At 44.9% G+C, this 25,496-nt stretch overlaps 1 protein-coding gene across 2 annotated transcripts in view; it reads right to left on the bottom strand.

Annotated features, from left to right (window-relative positions):
- Nucleotides 1-1,543: 1,543 nt before the first annotated feature.
- LOC144599978 (E3 ubiquitin-protein ligase RMND5A-like) overlaps nucleotides 1,544-25,496 on the bottom strand; it is a 37,429-nt gene continuing 13,476 nt past the window's right edge. Inside the window, exons 3-10 of one of the 2 annotated variants that reach the window (XR_013548064.1) lie at nucleotides 23,671-23,808; nucleotides 16,919-17,019; nucleotides 13,274-13,440; nucleotides 9,473-9,638; nucleotides 7,190-7,292; nucleotides 6,720-6,874; nucleotides 5,701-5,824; nucleotides 1,544-1,709 (exon numbers count right to left, since the gene is read on the bottom strand). Coding sequence is in view for 1 of the 2 variants with exons in the window: in XM_078411259.1 (XP_078267385.1) it covers nucleotides 5,761-5,824; nucleotides 6,720-6,874; nucleotides 7,190-7,292; nucleotides 9,473-9,638; nucleotides 13,274-13,440; nucleotides 16,919-17,019; nucleotides 23,671-23,808 (894 nt within the window). In the remaining variant the exon portion in view is untranslated. Of the gene's footprint in view, nucleotides 1,710-3,491; nucleotides 5,825-6,719; nucleotides 6,875-7,189; nucleotides 7,293-9,472; nucleotides 9,639-13,273; nucleotides 13,441-16,918; nucleotides 17,020-23,670; nucleotides 23,809-25,496 lie in introns of those variants that run through there. The other variant, XM_078411259.1, reaches the window with a different exon arrangement.

Below are 25,496 nucleotides of genomic sequence, written 5' to 3'. Positions count from 1 at the left end.
GGAGAGACTGGGCAGACTGGGGTTGTTTTCCCTGGAGCAGAGAAGGCTGAGAGGGGACATGATCGAGGTGTACAAGATCATGAGGGGCATAGATAGGGTAGATGGCAGGGAACTTCTTCCACTGGTGGAAGATTCAACAACGAGGGGACATAGATACAGGGTAAGGGGAGGGAGGTTTCGGGGCGATGTGAGAAGGAACTTTTTCACCCAGAGGGTGGTTGGAGTCTGGAACTCACTGCCTGGGGTGGTAGTGGAGGCGGGAACACTCACAACGTTTAAGAGGCATTTGGATGGGCACTTGAAATGCTACAACATTCAGAGCTACGGTCCAAATGCGGGAAAATGGGATTAAAATTAGACTGTGTTTGGTAACGGGCGGCACGGACACGATGGACCGAAGGGCCTCTTTCTGTGCTGTAGGACTCTATGACTCTATGAGTATCATGAGAAAACCCTGTTTCCATGTAACCTGCCAGCAGTAATCAGACACCATTGTCCCTTGAGAACACAGTGTCAGTTTCACCATGGGCAGCCATTGAAATTCACAATCACAGTCTGAAGAAAGGCATCGACCCGAAACGTCACCCATTCTTTCTCTCCAGAGATGTCCCAAAGCATGAAAGAAAATGGCATCACCGCAAAGATGGGACAATCAGCTACATTAATGGAAGAAAATTACATAAAGATGATATCAATTTCACTCTGCCTTATGATTAAATGATAAGCCTTGTTATGTCGAATGGATTTTGATGGTTTGTGAGTGAACCTTGTGTGGAAGGAGTGAGCCACAGCCACTGTGCAGCTTTTACACCTCCCTGCCAGCTGAGTGTGGCATAAGACTTGCTTTTACACATTTATTTTACAATTTCCCCATGTACACAGCTTGAAACTTCAATTTTGTTTCACCTCAAGTTTAGGTATATTTCTCATATTAACCCTAAGTACATATCCTCACAGAACGAAGTCTAAGAAATTAGTCCAGCTATTCAAATGCTGATTCTTTAGCTCAACTTTTTGATTTTTTTTTAGATTTTAGAGATACAGCGCGGAAACAGGCCCTTCGGCCCACCGAGTCCACGCCGCCCAGCAATCCCCGCACATTAACACTATCCTGCACACACGAGGGAAATTTTTTTAAAAACATTTACCCAGTCAATTAACCTACATACCTGTACGTCTTTGGAGTGTGGGAGGAAACCGAAGATCTCGGAGAAAACCCATGCAGGTCACGGGGAGAACGTACAAACTCCGTACAGACGGCGCCCATAGTCAGGATCGAACCTGAGTCTCCGGTGCTGCATTCGCTGTAAAGCAGCAACTCTACCGCTGCGGTATACCGTGCCGCCCTTTTCACCTTTGATATGACAAATTCTCTTACAGGTCAGTGTTTTCTTCCTTGTGGAGATCATAATGACCAAGGGCAGTGAGGAAGTTAACATCTTCCAACCCACTGAAACAACCACCCAAACTATATGGTCACATGTAGCTACGTGTTTCTGTGGGTGAGAACAGTAAAGCCATTTCAATCATTTAATCACTTCAACATATTTATTAAACATTTGTTATATAACATAAATTATATTACGGTTAATAAAATTAAAAGTCACATAAGTCTGAACTGATCGGGGCATCGAGCCCCCAGCTGCAGATTGCATTCTCTACCTTTCCTTTGCATTCTTCTAGTTTTGTGGGGACTTGCGACAAGCAAGCTGGGGATAAAAGAAAACATCATGAAATAGAGCATTCTGGGGTTTTTTCCTCACACAAATACAAAGTGAGAATGAGGAAGGCATGATCACTCCCCGCTCTGCAATGGCATCAGGAAAATGTATCTTTTCCAATTAAAAACCTGAGCATCGTTTAAGAACTATGTTCCCCACACATTGCAGGGCAAGGTATCCATTAATTGTTTATCAGCCACACCATTCATTATTAAACTCATCATCTCTTAACAAACTAGGCCTGTGTGTTGGCCAATGTCACGAACCCACCAGACTCTGCACATCCCTATCTATCACCAATGATTTTGACAGTCAAGATTATCACAATACTTTAAAGCTTTAACGATTGTTGATAGTGATGCTGAATACCTGACATTCAAAACCTAGATAAACCCTGTTGTGTGCATGAGCCTCCCACCTTACATGATTAATTCTTGTCAAGTCAATGAGTTCTACTTAAGGATAAGGATAAGGGGGAAGTCTTTTAGGACCGAGATGCGAGTGGTGAGTCTGTGGAATTCTCTGCCACAGAAGGTAGTTGAGGCCAGTTCATTGGCTATATTTAAGAGGGAGTTAGATTTGGCCCTTTTTGCTAAAGGGATCAGGGGGTATGGAGAGAAGGCAGGTACAGGTTACTGAGCTGGATGATCAGCCATGATCATATTGAATGGCGGTGCAGGCTCGAAGGGCCGAATGGCCTACTCCTGCACCTATTTTCTATGTTTCTATGTTTTACTTCTGTTATCCATCTTATCAGCATTGCCACGCGAGGGATGTGAGCAGGAGCTGACCATAGGGGTGGTCATCCCATGGAAGGACAGTCTTTGCCTGTAGGGGTCTGCGCCAGTTGGGTAGCGTAGGGTGGGAAGGATAAAGGAATCAAAAATCTTCATAAAAGGGACCAACATCAAAGTTAACATCCAGTAAAAGTATTCAGAAGTAAAAAAAAGTGTAGCAGGTTCTGTCAGGTTCTCATGAGACAAACAGAGGGGCAAAATCATTTGTTTCCCAGTTTCTCCCAATTAGTCCGACCTCGGCTCCAGATGAAACTGTGTAAATTTACTTAATCCGTTTGACCAAACTGATTCTCTTCACTCCCATTCTGTGAAATGGCTAACCAATGGCAACGGCTAACCAATGGCAACGGCTAACCAATGGCAACGGCTAACCAATGGCAACGGCTAACCAATGGCAACGGCTAACCAATGGCAACGGCTAACCAATGGCAACGGCTAACCAATGGCTAACCAATGGTAATGGCTAACCAATGGCAATGGCTAACCAATGGTAATGGCTAACCAATGGCAATGGCTAACCAATGGTAATGGCTAACCAATGGCAACGGCTAACCAATGGCAACGGCTAACCAATGGCAATAGCTAACCAATGGCAATGGCTAACCAATGGCTAACCAATGGCTAACCAATGGCAACGGCTAACTAATGGCAACGGCTAGCCCATGGCAATGGCTAACCAACGGCTAACCAATGGCAACGGCTAACTAATGGCAACAGCTAGCCCATGGCAATGGCTAACCAAACTATTCCATGGTGACCGGTTATCTGGAATTTAATGCTCAAGAAGAACAGTTAGACAATAGACAATAGACAATAGGTGCAGGAGTAGGCCATTCAGCCCTTCGAGCCAGCAACGCCATTCAATGCGATCATGGCTGATCACTCTCAATCAGTACCCCGTTCCTGCCTTCTCCCCATACCCCCTCACTCTGCTATCCTTAAGAGCTCTATCCAGCTCTTTCTTGAAAGCATCCAACGAACTGGCCTCTACTGCCTTCTGAGGCAGAGAATTCCACACCTTCACCACTCTCTGACTGAAAATGTTCTTCCTCATCTCCGTTCTAAATGGCCTACCACTTATTCTTAAACTGTGGCCCCTTGTTTTGGACTCCCCCAACATTGGGAACATGTTTCCTGCCTCTAATGTGTCCAATCCCCTAATTATCTTATATGTTTCAATAAGATCCCCCTCATCCTTCTAAATTCCAGTTAGTGGCGCTACTCTGAGGTGTATCAGGCTTTTATGGGCCATTCTTAGTCACTGCCTCAGAAGGCAGTGGAGGCCAATTCTCTGGATGCTTTCAAGAGAGAGCTAGATAGAGCTCTTAAGGATAGCGGAGTCAGGGGGTATGGGGAGAAAGCAGGAACGGGGTACTGATTGACAATGATTAGGCCATGATCACATTGAACGGTGGTGCTGGCTCGAAGGGCCGAATGGCCTACTCCTGCACCTATTGTATATTGTATATTGTAAAAATGTGAAAAATTCTGAAAGCATTACAGGTATATTGTTTTGTACTGTATATATGACATATATGTCGAAGTTGATCAAGTGAAATTTTTATATGTTATGCTGACAATGTTTCTTTAGGGACAGAGGTCAATTATGACTGGTCATGTGTGTGTGACCTCACATGGTCACACATGTGACTAAGAATGGCCCTTATAATTAACTGGAAACTAGACTGTTTATCCCGTTAAAAGAAAACAAGCAATTATTTCCCCCCATAATTAACAGAAAATGTTCCTAGATGCACAACTACAACCAATGGATGGAAGGTCATGACTGACTTTCCAGTGCTATTCACTTAAAACCAGTGCAAGAGGCAGTTTTGCTGATATGTCATGGAAAACAAATATTTGCAATGGCACAGATAACAACCAAATAATGACCATATTATGACCATATAACAACTAAACCAGGGATACTTGTAAAAAAGATTAAGTAGAATCATAAATAAAACATCAATTTTAAAAGCTGACTTTTGAAAAATCAGTGAAAAGCCATCACAGCTGTGATGCTTCCAGCAGCACATCAACCCTTGTCTGTAACCGAGGAATTCACCCCCAGTCAGGGGGCAACGCACTAACAATGCACACACCCCGCAGTCTAAGCTGGGCACTGGTTTCATGGGGCACTGGTAGATGCACAAACTGACCCCAGGCAACACAAGAGACAAACCAGCAACTAGCATGATGGTCACAGGCTGACCACAGACACCTCTCACACAGACACCTCACACAGGCTCACCCTGACCACAGACACCTCTCCAAATGGATAAAGAATGAGAATAGGATGCAACTTCTCTCATTCCCCAGTTTAGGAAAACAATAGTTCTCCCACTTCAGCCCTAGATTTCAATGTGAGCACACCTAGAGGTTGTCATCACTAAAGTCCATAAAGACTAAGGTATACCGAGCTATAGACAGTTTGACATTAGGTCTGTTTGTGAAGGAAAGGGGCTATGTTGGTGGACTTCATGTTGCGTATGTCAATTTCAGGGAAGAGAAGAGATGGATCCGATGTAATCCATGATCCATGTCATCAGATGCAACTCTTGTTCCATTACTCCGCCATGCTCTTCCCACCACTCAGAAATATCAAAAGCACCTCATGAACTTTCAATATCATTGAAACTCACCAGCTATGAATAGTATTGTACAGATCATCCAAATCTGGGGACATGATGAGGTGAGGGAGGGAGAGTGGAAGACGGGGGTTGAGGACAAAGTGTTCTGTGATCAACATTCTCTAATTAGTGGCACAAATGGAACAAGGGGAAGTCAAATAATTTACACGCCATTTGTTTTACAACAGTAAACAGTGTCAGTGTACAGCAGTTAAGTCACTGGAACTCCACTGACAGGGAACTAACTACTCCACAGTAAAGGCTTTATAATGGATGCTGCCAAAATTAGATGGCAACAAATTAGAACTGGATTTGTACTTAAACTACCTGATAGTTGCTAAGCATTTGCAAGTGGGACAAATAAAAAGTTAGATAGGAATTAATGGCAATTCCAGGTTCCATACTGGTGCAACCAAAGTTCAGATCCCACACCAGCTGGGTGGACAGGGAAACCATCAGAAACTTCTGCTACAATCCCCTACAGCTAGCTCCAGGGCAAATCACATTCACACCACCCAGTGGTCTTGGCTGGCCACAATTAAACAGACACACCCTAGCTATAGCTCTTCTCCCAACAGGAGGTGTATTGTCCTCAGAGTTCAAACATGGTCTTCAGAAATAGATCTGCTTTGCATCAGAGGGCGCTTGTTCCATCGGACAATAGGGACACTTTAATCTGCAGAAAGAGAAACACACAAGGTAAGATACAGAAACAGATTACGCAGTTTAAAATAAAGACTCATTAAATTTGTGAATCAGTAAATATCTTACCACCAAAACAATTGTCTTGCAAACGGTAATCTATGCTTTTATATAATCCATCATCAGGAAGTGAGTAATGTATCCTGCTGGTTGCTTGAAATTCTCTAAAATGAGATTAGGAGCTCACCATGACAAGGCTTATCCTTCTCGATGAGGTGTCAACTCTTCACACCACACGGAAACCGGTGGAGAACCAGGTGGTTGGTAACGAAGACTGCCCGGGGCAGAGGGAGTGACCTCTGTCACCTCTCCAGCCAGTTGTGGACAGGGAGCCAAACCAGAGATATGGTCAATGCTCATGTTCATTTCATAGGAGCAGAATTAGGCCATTCGAGTCTACTCCGCCATGAAATCAGAGCTCATCTAATCTTTTCCTCTCAACCCTTGACACCCTTACTAATCAAGAACCTGTCAATCTCCACCTTAAAAATATTCAAAGACTTGGCCTCCACAGCCTTCTGTGGCAGAATTCCATAGATTCACCACCCTCTGACTAAAGAGGTTCTCCCTCCTCTCCTTTCTAAATGTACGTCCGTTTATTCTGAGGCTATGGCCTCTGGTCCTAGACTCTCCAACTAGTGGAAACATCCTCCCCACATCCACTCTATCCAGGCCTTTCACCATTCGAAAAGCGATACTTCACGCCAGGTGTTCATTTCTTTAGACCCCAAAGCATAAATTATTTCTCCTCATCCCCATCAAAATGAAGACTGTAGCCACTTTCAGAAACTGTCCACACAATAGCCACAATGGGAAGGGCAGTCTCAGTCACCGCTCAATGCAGCTGCTCTGTCCACTAAGGTACGTACTTCCCACCGTTGATCAGCTTGTTCAAAGCATCTCTGGAGATCACGTGGCCGCAGATGAGTTTCATCGGAGGGTTGGACTCGGTAGCCTGTTGCCGGAGGATGGGACAGGCAAACACAGAGTGGTACCAGCACCTCTTCCCCAGCTCAATCTCAATCTGAAAGAAGTGAAAGGATAGCTTACATTTTCATTTCTGATCTGGTTAAGGGGAACAATGTCTGTCAATAAATCACCAGAAGGGTCTCGACCCGAAACGTCGCCCGTTCCTTCTCTCCTGAGATGCTGCCTGACCCGCTGAGTTACTCCAGCATTTTGTGAATAAATACCAGTCCAGATGAAGGGTCTCAACAGGAACAAGTGTTGATTGTCCTGCACAGATGACCCACAGAACTGTTCTAGCAGCTCTCGACTTTCCTGCATCCCAGCTCACGCACAAGTAGAAGAGCATTTTGTCAGAAAATGAACAACTCACCGGCAGCTCGTCCTTCTGGCTCCAGATCCCAGTGCACTGTCGCTGGTCTATCACTGCCTTGATGTTCAGCAGAACCGGTAACGCCAGGCACCCGGCAGAAAAGCTGCAAGGGGAAAAACACTCAACTGTGAAGAGAGAGAACGTGGGCTAAATCTCTGGAAAAGGGTTTTCATCACTAGTAATTGGGAAACGTACTCTAGCTCAACAAAAAACAGACAGGTGAAAACATATTTCATGGCAACGGCTACTTCAAGAAACTAGACAAGCCTCTGATTGACCAAAAGATCGCCATTCCTCCCCCCCTCCCCTTAACTGAAGATCTTTCCAGGAAACAAGATCTGACTTTCACTGCATTGCTGGGCTGCGGTTTCCTTTAGCAATGGGAAGGTGGAGACTGGAACAATCATTCAAATCAAAAGTAGGTGCCTGTTGTGGATTCAGCACCTATGTCCTCCCCTTCTGGGTGTGATCTATAGGTGGACACAAAATGCTGGAGTAACTCAGCAGGACAGTCAGCATTTCTGGAGCGAACGGATGGGTGACGTTTCGGGTCGAGACCCTTCTTCAGACTGGCTGTGATCTGTGCCTGATTCAGGAATTGCACCAGCAATTGTGGCTCATGTTAAAATGAACCAACTAAAGAATCGTCCATCACACAGGCAACTGTCTGTCCATCACACAGACACTGTCCATCACACAGTGATGTTAACTGTCCATCACACAGACAACTAGAACCTTGCAGCACCAAAGAAAATATTCACACCAATATGCCTCTTCCATCTTTTTAAAGGAGCTATGAAACTATCCCCAATTGCCTTGATCTTTATGCAAACCTTCTGTACATGCTTTCTATCCAAGTGTGCTATGTAAATTTACTAGATTGTTGTAGCAATGCCCTTGTAAATTCCAGATATTAACAACGCATGGCATGAGGAGATCTTATCTCAAATCCTCCTGCATTCCTTGGCTTTGCATCGTTTACCACTCTCCCACTGCAAGTGGAAATAGTTCATTTAGTTTAGTCTCATCAAAACCTTTATATTTTAAAGCCTCTATTAAATCTAGTAAAAGTCTAACACTAGTTTTTTTGCACCTGTGGTTGTCAGACCTTTGAGAAGCTTCCAAACTATCCAAAGCCCAGGCAACATTACTGTTCTTATTAACTCCAAAGCTGTTTCAGGAAAACAACAGTTTGATCCAGTCTGGTCTGATACTCTTGCCTCTGCAAATTCTGGAATCTTATTTCATTTTTTTTGGAACTATTCACCGTGCCAACTTCTCACCCAGTTAGCTTTCATTCATATCTTGCATAAGCATATTCTTTTGCACCTGTATAATCCACACAACGGCATGCATGGTCATTATATTTTGCACCTGTATAATCCACACAACGGCATGCATGGTCATTATATTTGTTTCCTTAATTCAGATTGCAAAATTCAATTCTGTCTAATTAGAGTCAAATCAAAGAACAATCATTACGTCATTGTTTTTATAAGCATATTTCTCAGCAAAACTGAACATAGAACCATATAAACATTGAAAATCGGTGCAGGAGCAGGCCATTCGGCCCTTTGTGCCAGCACCGCCATTCAATGTGATTATGGCGGATCATCCACAATCAGTACCCCGTTCCTGCCTTCTCCCCATATCCATTGATTCCGCTAGCCTTCAGAGCTCTATCTAACTCTCTTTTTAATGCATCCAGTGAATCAGCCTCCATTGCCTTCTGAGGCAGAGAACTTCACAAATTCACAACTCTCATGGTGAAAAAGTTTTTCCTCATATCAGTTCATAATTGCCTAACCCTTATTCTTAAACTGTTGCCCCTGGTTCTGGACTCCCCCAACATTAGGAACATGTTTCCTGCATCTAGCTTGTCCAATCCCTTAATAATGTTATATGTTTCTATAAGATCACCTCATCCATAACCTCTGACATCCATTAGAGGTATTTTGCAAACAACAGACCTAATGCATTGGCTCTGAGATATTACCATGTGCTGCCTTCACACTGGCCCCGAGAAGACATGGAACATGGTGCACGTTGAAGTAGAAACTGACGATGGTTTTGTTCATTTTTTGGGTATTCTAGTATTTATTTTATTAAGATTATTTTTCCTCCACACTAAAGCATTCCACATTCCTGTAAGCAGTGTACATGTATAATTAGGGCTAACACAGCAATTGTCTTTTTCATAAAAGATGCATTTTATGTCAAAGACTGTAACACACAGCTACAACCTAAAGGGCAAAGAGATTCTTACTCGGATGTTAATCTTACCTGACACTGAGAGGGGACTCCACTGAAAGACCAAGGAGGGCACAGGCATCTCTGGTGAAGATGTCACAGATGTCTGCCCATTGAGTTGAATCCAGCAGGTGCAGATATGGGGAGTTTGCAATGCCATGTCGCAGATAGACCAGACTTCCCATCAACACCTGGATGTCTGGAATGACAACTTGTGTATCAGCATTGAGCAGTCATGGAGAATTAAAAAGCTAAAAGCTTCAGATCAAAACCAACACTTTGGAAAACAAGAAGTTATTCAGTTCAAGAAGTTATTCAGTTAACAAAAAGAACTGGAATATGGATCCCACTGCAGTGCAAGTGGATCAGGGTTTGCTCCTGAATTCTGGTGCCAACTCTGTGGAGTTTGCATGTTCTCCCTTGACTGCATGGAGTTCCTCATATGGTGCAGTTTCCTCCCACATCCAAAGATGTGCTGATAGGTTAACTAACGGCTGTTTGCTGTGCACAAGAGAGATTACAATGCAGGTTTACAGGGAAGTGGGGAGGGTCGGTTTACTCTGCCACCATAAACCTGATGGGCCAAATGGCCTCCTCTGTCGTAATAGATGAAGATCAAATACACACACCCCAATCTAAATCAGTTTACCAACCATAAATATACAGTGAACAGCCACATGCATTACAGCACGCCATTTTCTCAACGCAATACACTATGAAACCAGGTTTTCCAGATTTGTGTTGTTGATGCAGATGAGAACTGCATCAGGCAGGGGCAGTTGTAGTGAGTCATAGTGTCATTACCAAGTACGTGAGTTGTTGGGAGCCAGTAGAGCAAGTCTGGCTGGAATCTGGTCAGGGAGGGATGTGTTCAGACATCGCAAGCATTGCACGAGCAAAGCGCAGGTATTTGTGATTGACGTATCTGTGACGGGTAAATGTAGAACTAATTAAATTATTGCCTAATCGAGGCAATTTGAGGCCGTGAGGCAGTGGCTCACTATATATATATATATATATATATAGTGTCAGTGGTAGGGAAGCTATTGGAAAAGATTCTTCAGGATGGGATTTACACCCATTTATAAGGGTTAGATAATTAAGGTTACAGCAAGGTTGGTACACACCACGTTGTGGCTTACAAACGTAATCAAGTTGTCTTGAGGAAGTGATGAAGGTGACCGTCGAGGATAGGGTGTGTAAGAAAATAACTGCAGATGGTGGTACAAATCGAAGGTATTTATTCACAAAATGCTGGAGTAACTCAGCAGGTCAGGCAGCATCTCAGGAGAGAAGGAATGGGTGACGTTTCGGGTCGAGACCCTTCTTCAGACTGATGTCAGGGGGACGGGACAAAGGAAGGATCATGTTGCTAAACTCTCCTCGAAGAGAGGAGAACTTCTTCAAAGTAGACATACGTTACTCCAGCATTTTGTGAATAAATACCGTTGAGGATAGGGTGGTGGATACTGTTCACATACATTTTAGTCAGGCATTTGATAAAGACCCCCATGGTAGGCTGACCCAGAAGATTAAGATGCACACACGTTACACGTACTGTCCCGGGCAGCCGCAGGGGCACGATCCACCCGCCGACCAGAACGATGACCGGAACGCGCCCTGGTAGACCCGCCTTGCCCCACAGGCCTACCAGGGGACTGCAGGGAACCCAGGCGGTGAGGCCTGTCTGGGCCGAAGGAGCCTCAGAGGTGGTGGCGATGGGAGCCTCGGCAGTGGCAACGTGAGCCTCGGCGGTGGTGGGGCCTCGGCGGTGGTAGGGCCTCACGGTCGATGATCGTGGGAGGGGAGGGGAAGGCAATGGGGGCCCGGTTTGGGGGGACCACCGTGCGGGATGGTGGGAGTACAACGGGGGAGCTGGTGTGGGGGGGAACTCTAGTTACGAATCCTCTGCCCAGGGGATAAGTCTGTGTTTGTTTGTTTGTTCGTTTGTTCCGGTGAAGGCGCAGTGCACACGGCAGCCAGACAACAGGCGCTTGTCTTTTTCTTTTTGTTTTCACTTTTAATTTCAAGTTGTTGTGTACCTTGTGTGTTGTGACTGTCGGCAGAACAATCTCCCTCCCAAGATGAACAAAGTTTTATCTTATCTTATTAAGATAAATAGTGACTCAATCGTACAGATTCAGAACTGGCTTACTGACAGAAATCATAAGGTTATGGTGGAAGGGCCGTACTCATGCTGGAGGACTGTGGTCAGGGCGGGGATCTGAGCTGGGACCTCTGTTGTTTGCAATGTATGACTTGGATTAAATGTAGATGGATTAGTTATTAAGTTTGCATATGACTCCAAAATTTGTGGAGTTGCAGAAAGTGAGGAAGGCTGTCAAAGTTTACAGCGGGATATAGATCAACTATAGAAATGGGTGGAGAAATGGCAGAGGTAGCTTTATCCAAGATTGTTAAAAGCATTGATGTGCTTGTAAACCTTCATGTAGATAAATCGATAAATAAGGCATATGGTACGCTTGCTTCATTGGTCTGGGCATTGAATAAAACAGTCGGAAGTCATCTTGCAGCTTCATAGGATTCTGGCTCGGCCGCATGTGGAGAATTGGATGATGTTGCGGTCGGCCCATTACCAGAAAGATGTCGAGGCTTTGGAGGTTTCCCAGAATGATGCCTGGATACAAGGAGAGGTTGGACAAACCTCCGGAATGCCAGAGGTTGAGGGGAGACCTGACAGAAGTAATGAGAGGCACAAAGAGGGTAGACAGTCAGAACCTTTACCCAAGGGTGGAAATGTCAAAGATTAAAGAGATAAAGGTTAAAAGAGATGTGCAAGGCAAATTTAGTTTTACATGAAGGATGGTGAGTACCTGGGGATGTGGTGGTGCAGACAGATTATGGCAGTGGCATTTAATTGGCATGTATGCTGGGAATGAAAGGGGTTGAGCATGTGTAGGCAGGTGAGATTAGTTTATCTTGGCATTACATTTGGCACAGATATTGTGGGCCGAAGGGCCTGTTCCTGTGCTGTACCATTCCACATTCTATATAAAGTAGTTGTAATGCTTTTGTATAATTCACAATGGACATATTAATAGTTTCAGAGACTGCTATCAGAGGTGCTTATGTATTTAAAAAAAATACTGTATGGCCTTTCTTGCATAAAACATGAGATCATGATGGGATAAAAGTTTCTAATTCAGCTAATATATATTCATATGCTTTGTTATGTTAGGTTAAACAGCCATCTTTTACTCTGGTACTTTCAACATCTTGTGGCCTTTACACATGTAGGTGCATTGTGGAAGTCTCACTGAATGGTCAAAGTGAACCAATAGTCTCACAGGTCGGACACACAGCCCCAGGGTATTATTGATGTGTAACCAAGGAAGACCTTAGTCTGCTGGTGAGCTGAGTTGGTCAAGGTGGAAACTGGATCGCAATGCTGATGATGGTTACCCCAGCTCCGAGAGTGAGATCATCTGATTGGGCCCGGTGCTGAGCCTCGGCCTCTGCAGAAAGTCACAGTTTGAACAGGAGAGAATGAGATGAACACAGCAGAAAGCCCAGGCTGTCAGCTTCTGACAACATACAGGAGGGCTGAACATCCTTCAATGTACTGCCAAGAACTTTCATATTTTGTTTAGCATTAAAAAATGGCCACCAAAGCCTCATAATATCAATGTTCTGGTAAGAAGAGACAGGTGAAGTAGAAAGGCAACAGAATTAATAAAGTGAATTTAGGTTTTGAGTTATATTGAAAGGTTCATTCAATCAGACCACTGCAAATTTAGCTTGCTACCCAATTAGCTTATATTTCACCAATTAAGTCAACCTGTTAAACAATTGACCAAACACATTCTGGCTGACCTCTTTGATGTTGTTGTGCAAAGGGCTGGAAGTTCTTGGCATACCCCAGTGCCTCTGCTTGGTTGACCATTCCGCCTATTAGGAGGCTGATGAAATACAATCGGTGCAGTTTGAACTCCAGCGTGCTGTTCAGAGCCAGCAGTCTCTGCCGGTTTGATATCGTCCATCTGGGCACGAGAATCACAGCATTAAAATGCATCGTTGCTCGTACTCAAAAGAAATTGTACTCAAATGACAACTTTTGAGTTAAGAATGATTAATATAACAGCTACTAAACACAAAAGAATATACAAGGGTGCTACAGAATGTTATGTTGGACAACTGCCCACTGACAATATCCAACTTCTGTTTCATTGCAAGCACTGGGCTGGCATCATCCCTATGGTAACAAATTCACGTTGACACAGAGCCCAGTGTTTCACAAAGTCATATCCAAATGAAAAATGCATTGGGTTTTAAAAAGGGGAACATTCAAGGGTGTGGCTAGAGAGATGGGTTTTAAAAGGGAGGGGACATGCAGAGGGGATATTACAGTGAGGTACATGAACTCTGCCCACAGTGGAAGGTGCACAAACCACAGCCAAAGGAAACCATGACTCCATTGGGTTGTGGTGGACTGGGCACCAAGAAAGGAAGAGGCAAAACCACACAAAGGTTCAAGTACAAAACCGATATTGTTTGCTGTATGTTCGTGTTGTTACTTGCGAGCGGAGCACCAAGGCACATTCCTTGTATTTGTACATACTTGGTCAATAAACTTATGCATTCATTCATTCATTTAAAATTGAAAACGGGTGCGGTGGGAGCCAGCAGATATCCACAGCATTCACAGAGAGAGTGAGCCAGACTGGGCAGGCTAGGATCTGGGCAGAGTTCTGTCCACGTTGGGATTGAGAGATGTATGATCTCAAGAGCTGCCTGAATGGAGTTTGCATGTTCTTGCTGCAACCAAGTTGGTCTCCTCAGGGTGCTCTGATTTCCTTCACATTCTGAAGATGTGCTGCCAGGCTGCTGTAAGTCACCTCTTAGTGTGGGTGAATGGCAAAATTAATCCAGGGGTAGTGATGTGTGAACAAGAAGTTGGACGGTCAGGGGGAAATAAGGCGAGGGTCATTGTTTAGAATCAGAATCACAGGCCACAGAAATGAATCCTTTGTCCCCTCCCACTCCCAGTCTGACCCTTCTGTCATGGGCCTCCTCCATTGTCATAGTGAGGCCCAGCACAAATTGGAGGAACAGCATCTGATATTTCGCTTGGCCAGTTTACATCCCAGCGGTATGAACATTGACTTCTCTAACTTCAGATAGTTCCTCTGTCCCTCTCTTTCACCTCCCCCTTCCCAGTTCTCCCACTGTCTTCCTGTCTCTAGCTACATCCTACCTTTGTCCCGCCCCCTCCCATGACATCAGTCTGAAGCAGGGTCTCGACCCAAAAGGTCACCCATTCCTTCGCTCCTGAGATGCTGCCTGACCCGCTAAGTTACTCCAGCATTTTGTGTCTACCTTCCTTTGCCTCACTGTGCTCATGCCAACCTCCATTAGGACTGTATACTCAGAGAACAAGAGCCACGGCTTTGCTCCAGAGATCTAGTATGGAACAAGAAGGCTGAATGGCATCCTTCTGTCCATTTCCAAGTATAAGATGACTGTCAGGTGAAACACTTGAGTCCCAGTTCAGATTTTGATTGGTCAGCCAAAACCACCAGAGGTGCAGCCCAGATTAAGTGTGTGTTTGGGGAGGGAACGACGTCAGAGGCATCTAACGGAACGCACAGTTAAACCACGTGTACAGGTGGGAGAGTCCACAGGATGCCAAAGCTGCACGTTTAGGTGAACAAGACAAGGAAGGTATTTGCATCCTAACCACAGGAAACTACAGCTCTCCTGGCACTGAATATTAGGCAAGAGTACAAGACAGCGATCGTGCAGGATGAGTTGAACCTGGAGGTTTGGGACCATCATCCCCATGGGCACATTATTCTTTGTAGCAAAATAATTGCTCCACAAATCAAAGACATGTAGCACAAAGAATCTATGGCATTACAGCAAAGATTTCTAACAGAAAATGTTCAGAAATCAAGGAATTACTCTACTTCTGGGTGGTGTCACCAAGAAAGAGCAGGAGTGAACGGTGATGAGAACATTAGTGGAGAAGGGTTGGTACTCTGAGGGTGCAGGTCAACTGCACGGGGAAACACTGGGACAAAAGGTCAATCACGTCCCAGGCTACAGGCAGGTGATATTTTGTCATTGCAATTACTGGTCTTTTTCAAAACAGCAGCTAACTTTAGACACTGCATAAACATTGACAACAGAAGCCCTGGGGTGTTCTACTTTCTGCACTTTCACCTTTAACCATCTGGTGATGCTGTTGCAAATGTGTTTGAAATTTCTTTGCAAGTCTCACTAATTTTTACATTAAAATAAAACAATGACCAACTGAACAGTTACAGGTGCCCTGTTACAGGTGGTGCACAGTTACAGGTGGTGCAGTTACAGGTGGTGCACAGTTACAGGTGGTGCACAGTTAGAGGTGGTGCACAGTTAGAGGTGGTGCACAGTTACAGGTGCACAGTTACAGGTGCACAGTTAAAGGTGCACAGTTAGAGATGGTACACAGTTAGAGGTGGTACACAGTTAGAGGTGGTACACAGTTACAGGTACACAGTTACAGTTACACAGTTACAGGTACACAGTTACAGATACACAGTTACAGGTAGTATACAGTTACAGGTGGTACAGTTACAGGTACACAGTTACAGGTACACAGTTACAGGTACACAGTTAGGGGTGCACAGTTAGAGGTGGTACACAGTTACAGGTGCACAGTTAGAGGTGGTACACAGTTATAGGTACACAGTTAGGGGTGCACAGTGGCTATTTTGTCGTACATGTCCAAAAGAAGGAAATGTCAGAATGGCCAATTGAAAACGGAAAATAAAAATTAGTTCAAAATCACATAAAATACGTCTTCTTTTGCATGCACCATGTGTGTAGAAGGCATTGTTAAAAATCCCCATGGAGTTGGCGGGCCGAAGGGCCCATTCCTGTGCTGTACTGAGTTGCTGTAAATGGGAGGATTCTGATCCATAAACCATCCTTACTTGGAAAGGTACAGTTATTCCTTCATTGTTGCTGGCTCCCAATCCTGGAACTGTTTATCTAACAGTATGTTGGAGAACATTCTCCACAAGGACTGTGGCAGCTCAGAGAGGAGGTTCCACTCTCGCCCTGACTTGAACAGCCATGCCCGCTCAACCTGCCAACAATATCCGTCATTCTATTTACAGTTTCTATTTTGCACCAGCAGACCATAAATTAAGTAAAGAACAATCTCATCAATCTTGTCTGATATTGACAGTTTTTAAACTTAAGCACCAATAAAAAAATTGCATTAAGACTGCTGACCAATTGATCAGAATTCATTGTAAAACATAGGGCCCCGGTACCTGCACTTCACAGCGGTCCCAGTAAAAGCCACCAGCCATCTCAACCATGGAGGTGACCGATGAGGCCAATGGTGACTGCAGGCTCTGCCACTGGCAGGTCCAGCCATCCCAACTATGGAGATTCAAACATCTTGACCAAAGGAGAGTCCCAGATTGTCAACACCAGGGAAAAGGGGAAGCTTATGTTGTCACTTACTCCAGTGCGGGCCTCAGATCTCGGAGCCGAAGGGCTTCCAGGATGCGGTTCAACTCCAGGAACGGTTTCTTCTGACAGAGGTCGATGCATATTCCAGATTCCTAGAAAATAGTATTTGCATCAGATTCCGTTCTGTGACCACGGTCAACATAGAATGAGGAGGAAACAAAATAGAATGTTTGTTATAAATCTCTGGACTATAATATGAAGACCGCATTGGGTTCTTCAGCCACAAGCGATGCTGCTCCAGGAAGAATAATATGAAGTTAGAGTGTGGCAATGGGCCTGGGCTGATCTGGCCTCAACTTCAGTGTGATATTCAGCTCTGGCTATCACAGATTAGGATGTCAATGGTTTACAGAGGTTCTGCTTGATATTCTTTAGTCAGAGGGTGGTGAATCTGTGGAATTTATTGCCACAGAAGACTGTGGAGGCCGTCAGTGGATATTTTTAAGGTGGGGATTGATAGATTCTTGATTAGTACGGGTGTCGGGGATTATGGGGAGAAGGCAGGAGAATGGGATTGAAAGGGAAAGATAGATCAGCCATGATTGATTGGCAGAGATGACGGTGGGTGGAATAGCTTATGATTTATAACTTATGAAATTTCACATCAGTTGTCACGCATTCTCACTACATATATGGCCATTTGGCCCCCTGGGTTATTGACAGCTCGCAGAACAATAACAGAGGTGGCCACAACTGGGGTTTTGACAATGTACAAGGGCAAGACAGTCAGGTAACCATGAGCAAACCAAAATAAAGACGTGGATTTGAAAGACAGTTGTTGTGATCTGAAATACATTCCATATAACCATATAACCATATAACAACTACAGCACGGAAACAGGCCCGTTCGGCCCTACCAGTCCACGCCGACCACTCTCCCTGACCTAGTCTCATCTACCTGCACTCAGACCATAACCCTCTAATCCCCTCTTATCCATATACCTATCCAATTTACTCTTAAATAATAAAATCGAGCCAGCCTCCACCACTTCCGCCGGAAGCCCATTCCATACAGCCACAACCCTCTGAGTAAAGAAGTTCCCCCTCATGTTACCCCTAAACTTTTGTCCCTCAATTCTGAAACTATGTCCCCTTGTTGGAATCTTCCCCACTCTCAAAGGGAAAAGCCTACCCACGTCAACTCTGTCCGTCCCTCTCAAATTTTAAAAACCTCTATCAAGTCCCCCCTCAACCTTCTACGCTCCAAAGAATAAAGACCCAACCTGCTCAACCTCTGTAGCTTAAGTGCTGAAACCCAGGCAACATTCTAGTAAATCTCTTCTGTACCCTCTCCATTTTGTCGACATCCTTCCTATAATTTGGCGACCAGAACTGCACACCATACTCCAGATTCGGCCTCACCAATGCCCTGTACAATTTTAACATTACATCCCAACTTCTATACTCGATGCTCTGATTTATAAAGGCAAGCATACCAAACGCCTTCTTCACCACCCTATCCACATGAGATTCCACCTTCAGGGAACAATGCACAGTTATTCCCAGATCCCTCTGTTCCACTGCATTCCTCAATTCCCTACCATTTACCCTGTACGTCCTATTTTGATTTGTCCTACCAAAATGCAGCACCTCACACTTATCAGCATTAAACTCCATCTGCCATCTTTCAGCCCACCCTTCCAAAAGGCCCAAGTCTCTCTGTAGACTTTGAAACTCTACTTCATTATTAACTACACCACCTATCTTAGTATCATCTGCATATTTACTAATCCAATTTGCCACACCATCATCCAGATCATTAATGTAAATGACAAACAACAGTGGACCCAACACAGATCCTTGGGGTACTCCACTAGACACTGGCCTCCAACCTGACATACAATTGTCAACCATTACCCTCTGGTATCTCCCATTCAGCCATTGTTGAATCCATCTTGCAACCTCACTATTAATACCCAACGATTTAACCTTCTTAATCAACCTTCCATGTGGAACCTTGTCAAATGCCTTACTGAAGTCCATATAGACAACATCCACAGCCTTACCCTTATCAATTTCCCTGGTAACCTCTTCAAAAAATTCAAGAAGATTAGTCAAACATGACCTTCCAGGCACAAATCCATGTTGACTGTTTCAAATCAGGCCTTGTTTATCCAAATAATTATATATATTGTCCCTAAGTATCTTTTCCATTAATTTTCCCACCACAGACGTCAAACTTACAGGTCTATAAATGCTAGGTTTACTTTTAAAACCTTTTTTAAACAAAGGCACAACATGCGCAATGCGCCAATCTTCCGGCACCATCCCCGTTTCTAATGACGTTTGAAATATTTCCGTCATAGCCCCTGCTATTTCTGCACTAACTTCCCTCAATGTCCTAGGGAATATCCTATCAGGACCTGGAGACTTATCCACTTTTATATTTTTCAAAAGTGTCCGTACCTCCTCTTCTTTAATCCTCATAATTTCCATCACTACTCTACTTGTTTCGCTTACCTCACATAATTCAATATCCTTCTCCTCGGTGAATACCGAAGAAAAGAAATTGTTTAATATCTCCCCCATTTCTTTAGGCTCAGCACATAGCTGTCCACTCTGACTCTCTAATGGACCAATTTTATCCCTCGCTATCCTTTTGCTATTGACATATCTGTAGAACCCCTTGGGGTTTACTTTTACATTACTTGCCAAAGCAGCCTCATATCTTTTTTTCGCTTTTCTAATTTCCTTCTTAAGATTCCTTTTACATTCTTTATATTCCTCAAGAACCTCATTTACTCCCTGCCGCTTATATTTATTGTATATCTCCCTCTTTTTCCGAACCAAGTGTCCAATTTCCCTGGAAAACCATGGCTCTTTCAAATTATTATTCTTTCCTTTCCACCGAACAGGGACATAAAGACTCTGTACTCTCAAAATTTCACCTTTAAATATCCTCCATTTCTCTATTATATCCTTTTCATAAAACAAAAAGTTCCATTTCACTCCTTTTAAATCCTTTCTCATCTCCTCAAAATTAGCCTTTCTCCAATCCAAAATCTCAACCCTTGGTCCAGATTTGACCTTCTCCATAATTATATTGAAACTAATGGCATTGTGATCACTAGACCCAAAGTGCTCCTCAACACATACCTCCGTCACCTGACCCGTCTCATTTCCTAACAGGAGGTCCAACACTGCCCCTTCTCTGGTAGGTACCTATACGTATTGCTGCAAAAAACTATCCTGCACACATTTTACAAACTCCAAACCATCCAGCCCTTTAACAGAATGTGATTCCCAGTCTATATACGGAAAATTGAAATCACCCACAATCACTACTCTGTGCTTACTACTAATATCTGCTATCTCCTTACATATTTGCTCTTCCAATTCTCGTTCCCTATTTGGCGGTCTATAATACACCCCTATAAGTGTTGCTAAACCTTTCTCATTTCTGAGTTCCACCCAAACAGCCTCCTTAATCGTGCCTTCTAGTCTGTCCTGCCAAAGCACTGCTGTGATATCCTCCCTGACAAGCAATGCAATACCCCCACCTCTTGCCCCTCCGATTCTATCACATCTGAAACAATGAAATCCTGGAATATTTAATTGCCAATCGCAACCCTCCTGCAACCATGTTTCACAATACAACACTGATCGCCACAACATCATACTTCCAGATGTCAATCCAGGCTCTAAGCTCATCCACCTTTCTTACAATACTCCTAGCATTAAAATATACACATTTAAGGGACCCATCATTTCTTATTCTCAGTTTATTTCTTTTCACTTCTTTCTCTCCTACATATTGGGTCTGAGTGTTTCCCTTTTCTGCCTCCTGCCTCACACACTGCCTATTAGCTATCTGTGTTTGAGTCCCTCCCCCCAACTGTACTAGTTTAAAGTCTCCGCAATTACCTTAGCAAATCTCCCCGCCAGGATATTGGTTCCTCTCAGGTTCAGATGCAACCCGTCCTTTTTGTACAGGTCTTACTTCCCCCAGAAGAAGTCCCAATGATCCAGAAACTTGAATCCCTGCTCCCTGCACCAGTTCCTCAGCCACGTATTTATCCTCCACCTCACTCCATTCCTATTCTCACTATCGCGTGGCACAGGCAGCAAGCCTGAGATTATTGCTTTGGAAGTCCTTTTTTTTAACTCTCTTCCTAGCCCCCTAAATTCTCCTTTCAGGACCTCTTCCCTTATCCTACCTATATTGTTGGTACCTATATGTACCACGACCTCTGGCTCCTCTCCCTCCCCTTTCAGGATATCCTGGACACGCTCAGTCACATCCCGGACACCGGCACCAGGGAGGCAAACCACCATCCGGGTCTCCCGACTGCGTCCACAGAATCGCCTATCTGACCCCCTCACTATAGAGTCCCCTATTACTATCGCTCTCCTCTTCCTTTCCCTACCCTTCTGAGCAACAGGGCCGGACTCCTTGCCAGAGGCCCGGGCACCGTCGCTGCCCCCAGGTAGGCTGTTCCTCCCAACAGATAGAACCTGCTGTGGCGCGTCGGACAGGCGAGCCGCCACACTGCCATTGTTATAATAATAAAGGGAATTGGATACATTTTTGAGGGAGGAAGATTTGCATGATTATCAGAGGAAAAAAAGTGTACTCAATAAAAGCTGTACCAAAAGAACCAGCACAGAAATGGCGGGCTGATTGGCCTCTTATGGCTTAGACAATTTTCAATAATTGAAATGGAATTGGAATTCTAACATGGCTTAGAAACCAGTTGCCATGACAGCAGCCTGCTGTGGTGGCAAACCCTGCTATTAAGCTCCAAAGCCAACAGATTTCCTGGATGGCTGAGATTTACTGCCCAATCCTAACCACCCTTGAAAAGGTGATGAAGGGCTTACCTTGATCCACTGTGGTCCTTCCAGTCTTTGGGAAGGGAATGCCAGGCTTTAGATACATAATAATGGAGAACCAGCAATATATTTCCAAATCAGGAAAATGCACATGATGGAGGGGAACTGTAGGTGGTGTTCCCATGGACCAAAACCCTTGTCCTTGGTTGGACAGAGATTTTGGGTTTGGGGGGTGATGTTAAAATGGCCTTGGTGAGTAACTGCAATGCATTTAGTAGATGGTACACACCACCTTCAGGTGCATGGATGGTGGAGGGATGAAGGTGTGGGATGATGACGGTCGTTTGCTTTGTCCTGATTGTTGTGGAACTCCTTGAATATTGTTGGGGCTGCATCATCCAGGCAAGTGGACAGGAATCCACCAGCCTTTCAGACCGAAGAGTCTGTAGAAGGATCCTGTCCTGAATATTGCCTGTCCATTCCCTCCAGAGATGCTGCCTGACCTGCTAAGTTACACCAACACTTTGTGATTTGTTCAAGATGCCAGCATCTGCAGTCCCTTGTGTCTCTAGCCTTCTGGACTAGGTTTGCAAATGGTGGAGATATATTTGGTGGAGAGAAGGTGAGCCATGAGCCACAGGATATCTGGACTCTGGCCTGATTTTGAAGCTGTAGTATCCGTGGCTGGTACAGTGAGGTTTCTTGTCAATGTTAATGGTGGGCGATTCATGTTGGTAATGCCGGAAAAGTCAAAGATAGATACTCGCTCAGAGGAGTAGTCGTTCCCTGGCATTTTGTAACACAAATGTTACTTGGCTTGAGTATTATCCATGTGCTTGCACAACATAAACCTGTTCCAACAACATAACATCACTTCCCGTTGCTGCTCTGAGAACTTCCTAACTCTACACATTTTCTTAACTGTTCAAAATTGAATATTTCCTTATTATAAGACAACTCTCCTACCTCAAACTTTCAGAATGCAGCTTCCAGATTTGGATTACTGTTTTCCCAGCAGTAATGTCTATCTGAATAAATGAAATCTTTGTTGATAGTTCCAGCAATCTTTGTTTAAAAGATTAATTGATATGGGATATGAGTAAACTTAGTGTGACCAGTGGTTACTGGCATTACAAAATAACAAACTATTTCGTAAAGGTATGCACAGCAGAGAGCTTGAACTAATATTACTTTGTAAGGATGGAGTGTAATTTGAAGATGAAACCATTTCCAAGCATTTGTTGTCCTTGCCTTTCTAGATAGTCAACATTTGGGGGGTTTTGTTAAAGAAGCAGTTGTTGGGAAGTCCACACAGTTGAGCCATGATTCTGAAGGAGCAGGCAGCATCTGTGGAGAACATGGATAGGTGATGTTTCACAGAGTGCTGGAGTAACTCAGCGGGTCAGGCAGCATCTGTGGAGAACATGGATAAGTGACGTTTCACAGAGTGCTGGAGTAACTCAGCGGGTCAGGCAGCATCTGTGGAGAACATGGATAGGTGACGTTTCACAGAGTGCTGGAGTAACTCAGCAGGTCAGGCAGCATCTCTGAAGAACATGTTCAGGTGATGGTTGGAGTCAGGACCCTTCCAGGAGATGTCAACCTGCCTGAGTGTTGGAGCTCACTAACACAAACTCACAGAGAGCATTACATCGTACATTAGGGTTAGGGTTACCCTAATGTACACCATAATTGTAACACGGTTAAACACAGTGGAGAGGTTTCACTTCATCAGGAAGTGTCAATGTTCCACTGATCACCATCACAAAAGCCTTTACCTTTATCTAAACCAATATCTGGTCCCGAATTTGAAAGAGGACAAATGCAGGAAAGCGACATTGGTGCGACAACATCAGTGAGAGTTTGTCCACGACACTCTGACCCTTTCCTCTCCCCCCCAAACATTCAGCCCCCTCAATGTTCTGAACAGATGGCTGCAGCCACAGTGGGCAGGCCTGTTTCCGTCTCACCTGGCACAGCTCCTCTGCCACGCTCAGCAAACCTTGTCTGTACAAGTGTCCCACCAAAACCTCGCTCAGGACCTGCTGCTTCTCGTGTAAATCCCAGACACCTTCCACGCCGACTCCACTCACATCCGTGTCAAAGTTCTGCACAAAAGGCAAGATGTTATGGCAGAGCCACACATGGACACGCTTTAAGTCACACGTGTGGAAAGGCATGACGTTATGGCTGAGTCACACTGACAGCACAGGAGATCAGGATTGAACTCAGGTTTCTTGTTCGATGAGGCAGTCGCTATTGTCTTGCCGCAAATACTATATTAGTAATATTTCTCTAATATGATTTCCTGTTGTATCTCAACACAACTTTTGCTGATTTACTGATTTTTCTACCCCACCACCTGCTGCCTCATTGCTGCTGTTGCTAATGCACCAGCTAACCCTGACCCTAATGCACCTGCTAACCCTAACCCTAACCCTAACGCATCTGCTAACCCTAATGCACCTGCTAACCCTAACCCTAATGCATCCTAATGCACCAGCTAACCCTGATTCTAATGCACCTGCTAACCCTAACCCTAATGCACCTGCTAACCCTCACCCTAATGCATCTGCTAACCCCGACCCTAATGCATCTGCTAACCCTGACCCTAATGCATCCTAATGCACCAGCTAACTCTGGTTCTAATGCACCTGCTAACCCTGACCCTAATGTACCTGCTAACCCTAACCACCCTTGTACACACTGCAGTCCCGGCTGAATGGGTGCAAGCACAGAGACTCAGCACCATGTGGGGTATGCACTTGCTCACTGACAACCTGGCATCCCCTATCATAGAGTCATAGAGTGATACAGTGTGGAAACAGGCCCTTTGGCCCAACTCGCCCACACTGGCCAGCATGTCCCAGCTACACTAGTCCACCTTGCCTGCGCTTGGTCCACATCCCTCCAAACCTGTCCTATCCATGTACCTGTCTGTTTGTTAAACATTGGGATAGTCCCTGCCTTCACTACCTCCTCTGGCAGCTTACCATACACCCACCACCCTTTGTGTGTCCCCAGTGTGTAGGATAGTGTTAGTGTGCGGGGATCGCTGGGCGGCGCGGATCCGGTGGGCCGAAGAGCCATTCCGCGCTGTATCTCTAAATGTCCTCTGGTCCTCGATTCCCCTACTCTGGGCAAAAGACTCTGTGCGTCTACCCGATCTATTCCTCCCACGATTTTGTACACCTCCAATAAGATCACCCCTTATCCTCCTGCGCTCCAGGGAATAGAGACCCAGCATATTCAACCTCTCCCTACAGCTCACACCCTCTAGTCCTGACAACCTCTCCCTGTAGCTCACACCCTCTAGTCCTGGCAACCTCTCCCTACAGCTCACACCCTCTAGTCCTGGCAACCTCTCCCTACAGCTCAGGCTCTCTAGTCCTGGCAACCTCTATGTACAGCTAGGCCCTCTAGTCCTGGCAACCTCTCCCTATAGCTAGGCCCTCTAGTCCTGACAACCTCTCCCTGTAGCTAAAACCCTCTAGTCCTGGCAACCTCTCCCTACAGCTAGGCCCTCTAGTCCTGACAACCTCTCCCTGTAGCTCACACCCTCTAGTCCTGGCAACCTCTCCCTACAGCTCAGGCTCTCTAGTCCTGGCAACCTCTATGTACAGCTAGGCCCTCTAGTCCTGGCAACCTCTCCCTATAGCTAGGCCCTCTAGTCCTGACAACCTCTCCCTGTAGCTAAAACCCTCTAGTCCTGGCAACCTCTCCCTATAGCTAGGCCCTCTAGTCCTGACAACCTCTCCCTGTAGCTCACACCCTCTAGTCCTGGCAACCTCTCCCT

The sequence above is a fragment of the Rhinoraja longicauda genome, chromosome 14 (genome assembly GCF_053455715.1).
Source record: "Rhinoraja longicauda isolate Sanriku21f chromosome 14, sRhiLon1.1, whole genome shotgun sequence".
Taxonomy (NCBI): domain Eukaryota; kingdom Metazoa; phylum Chordata; class Chondrichthyes; order Rajiformes; family Arhynchobatidae; genus Rhinoraja; species Rhinoraja longicauda.
The sequence above is the reverse complement of the archived record's forward strand: the minus strand, read 5'-3'. Positions and strand labels throughout refer to the sequence as shown.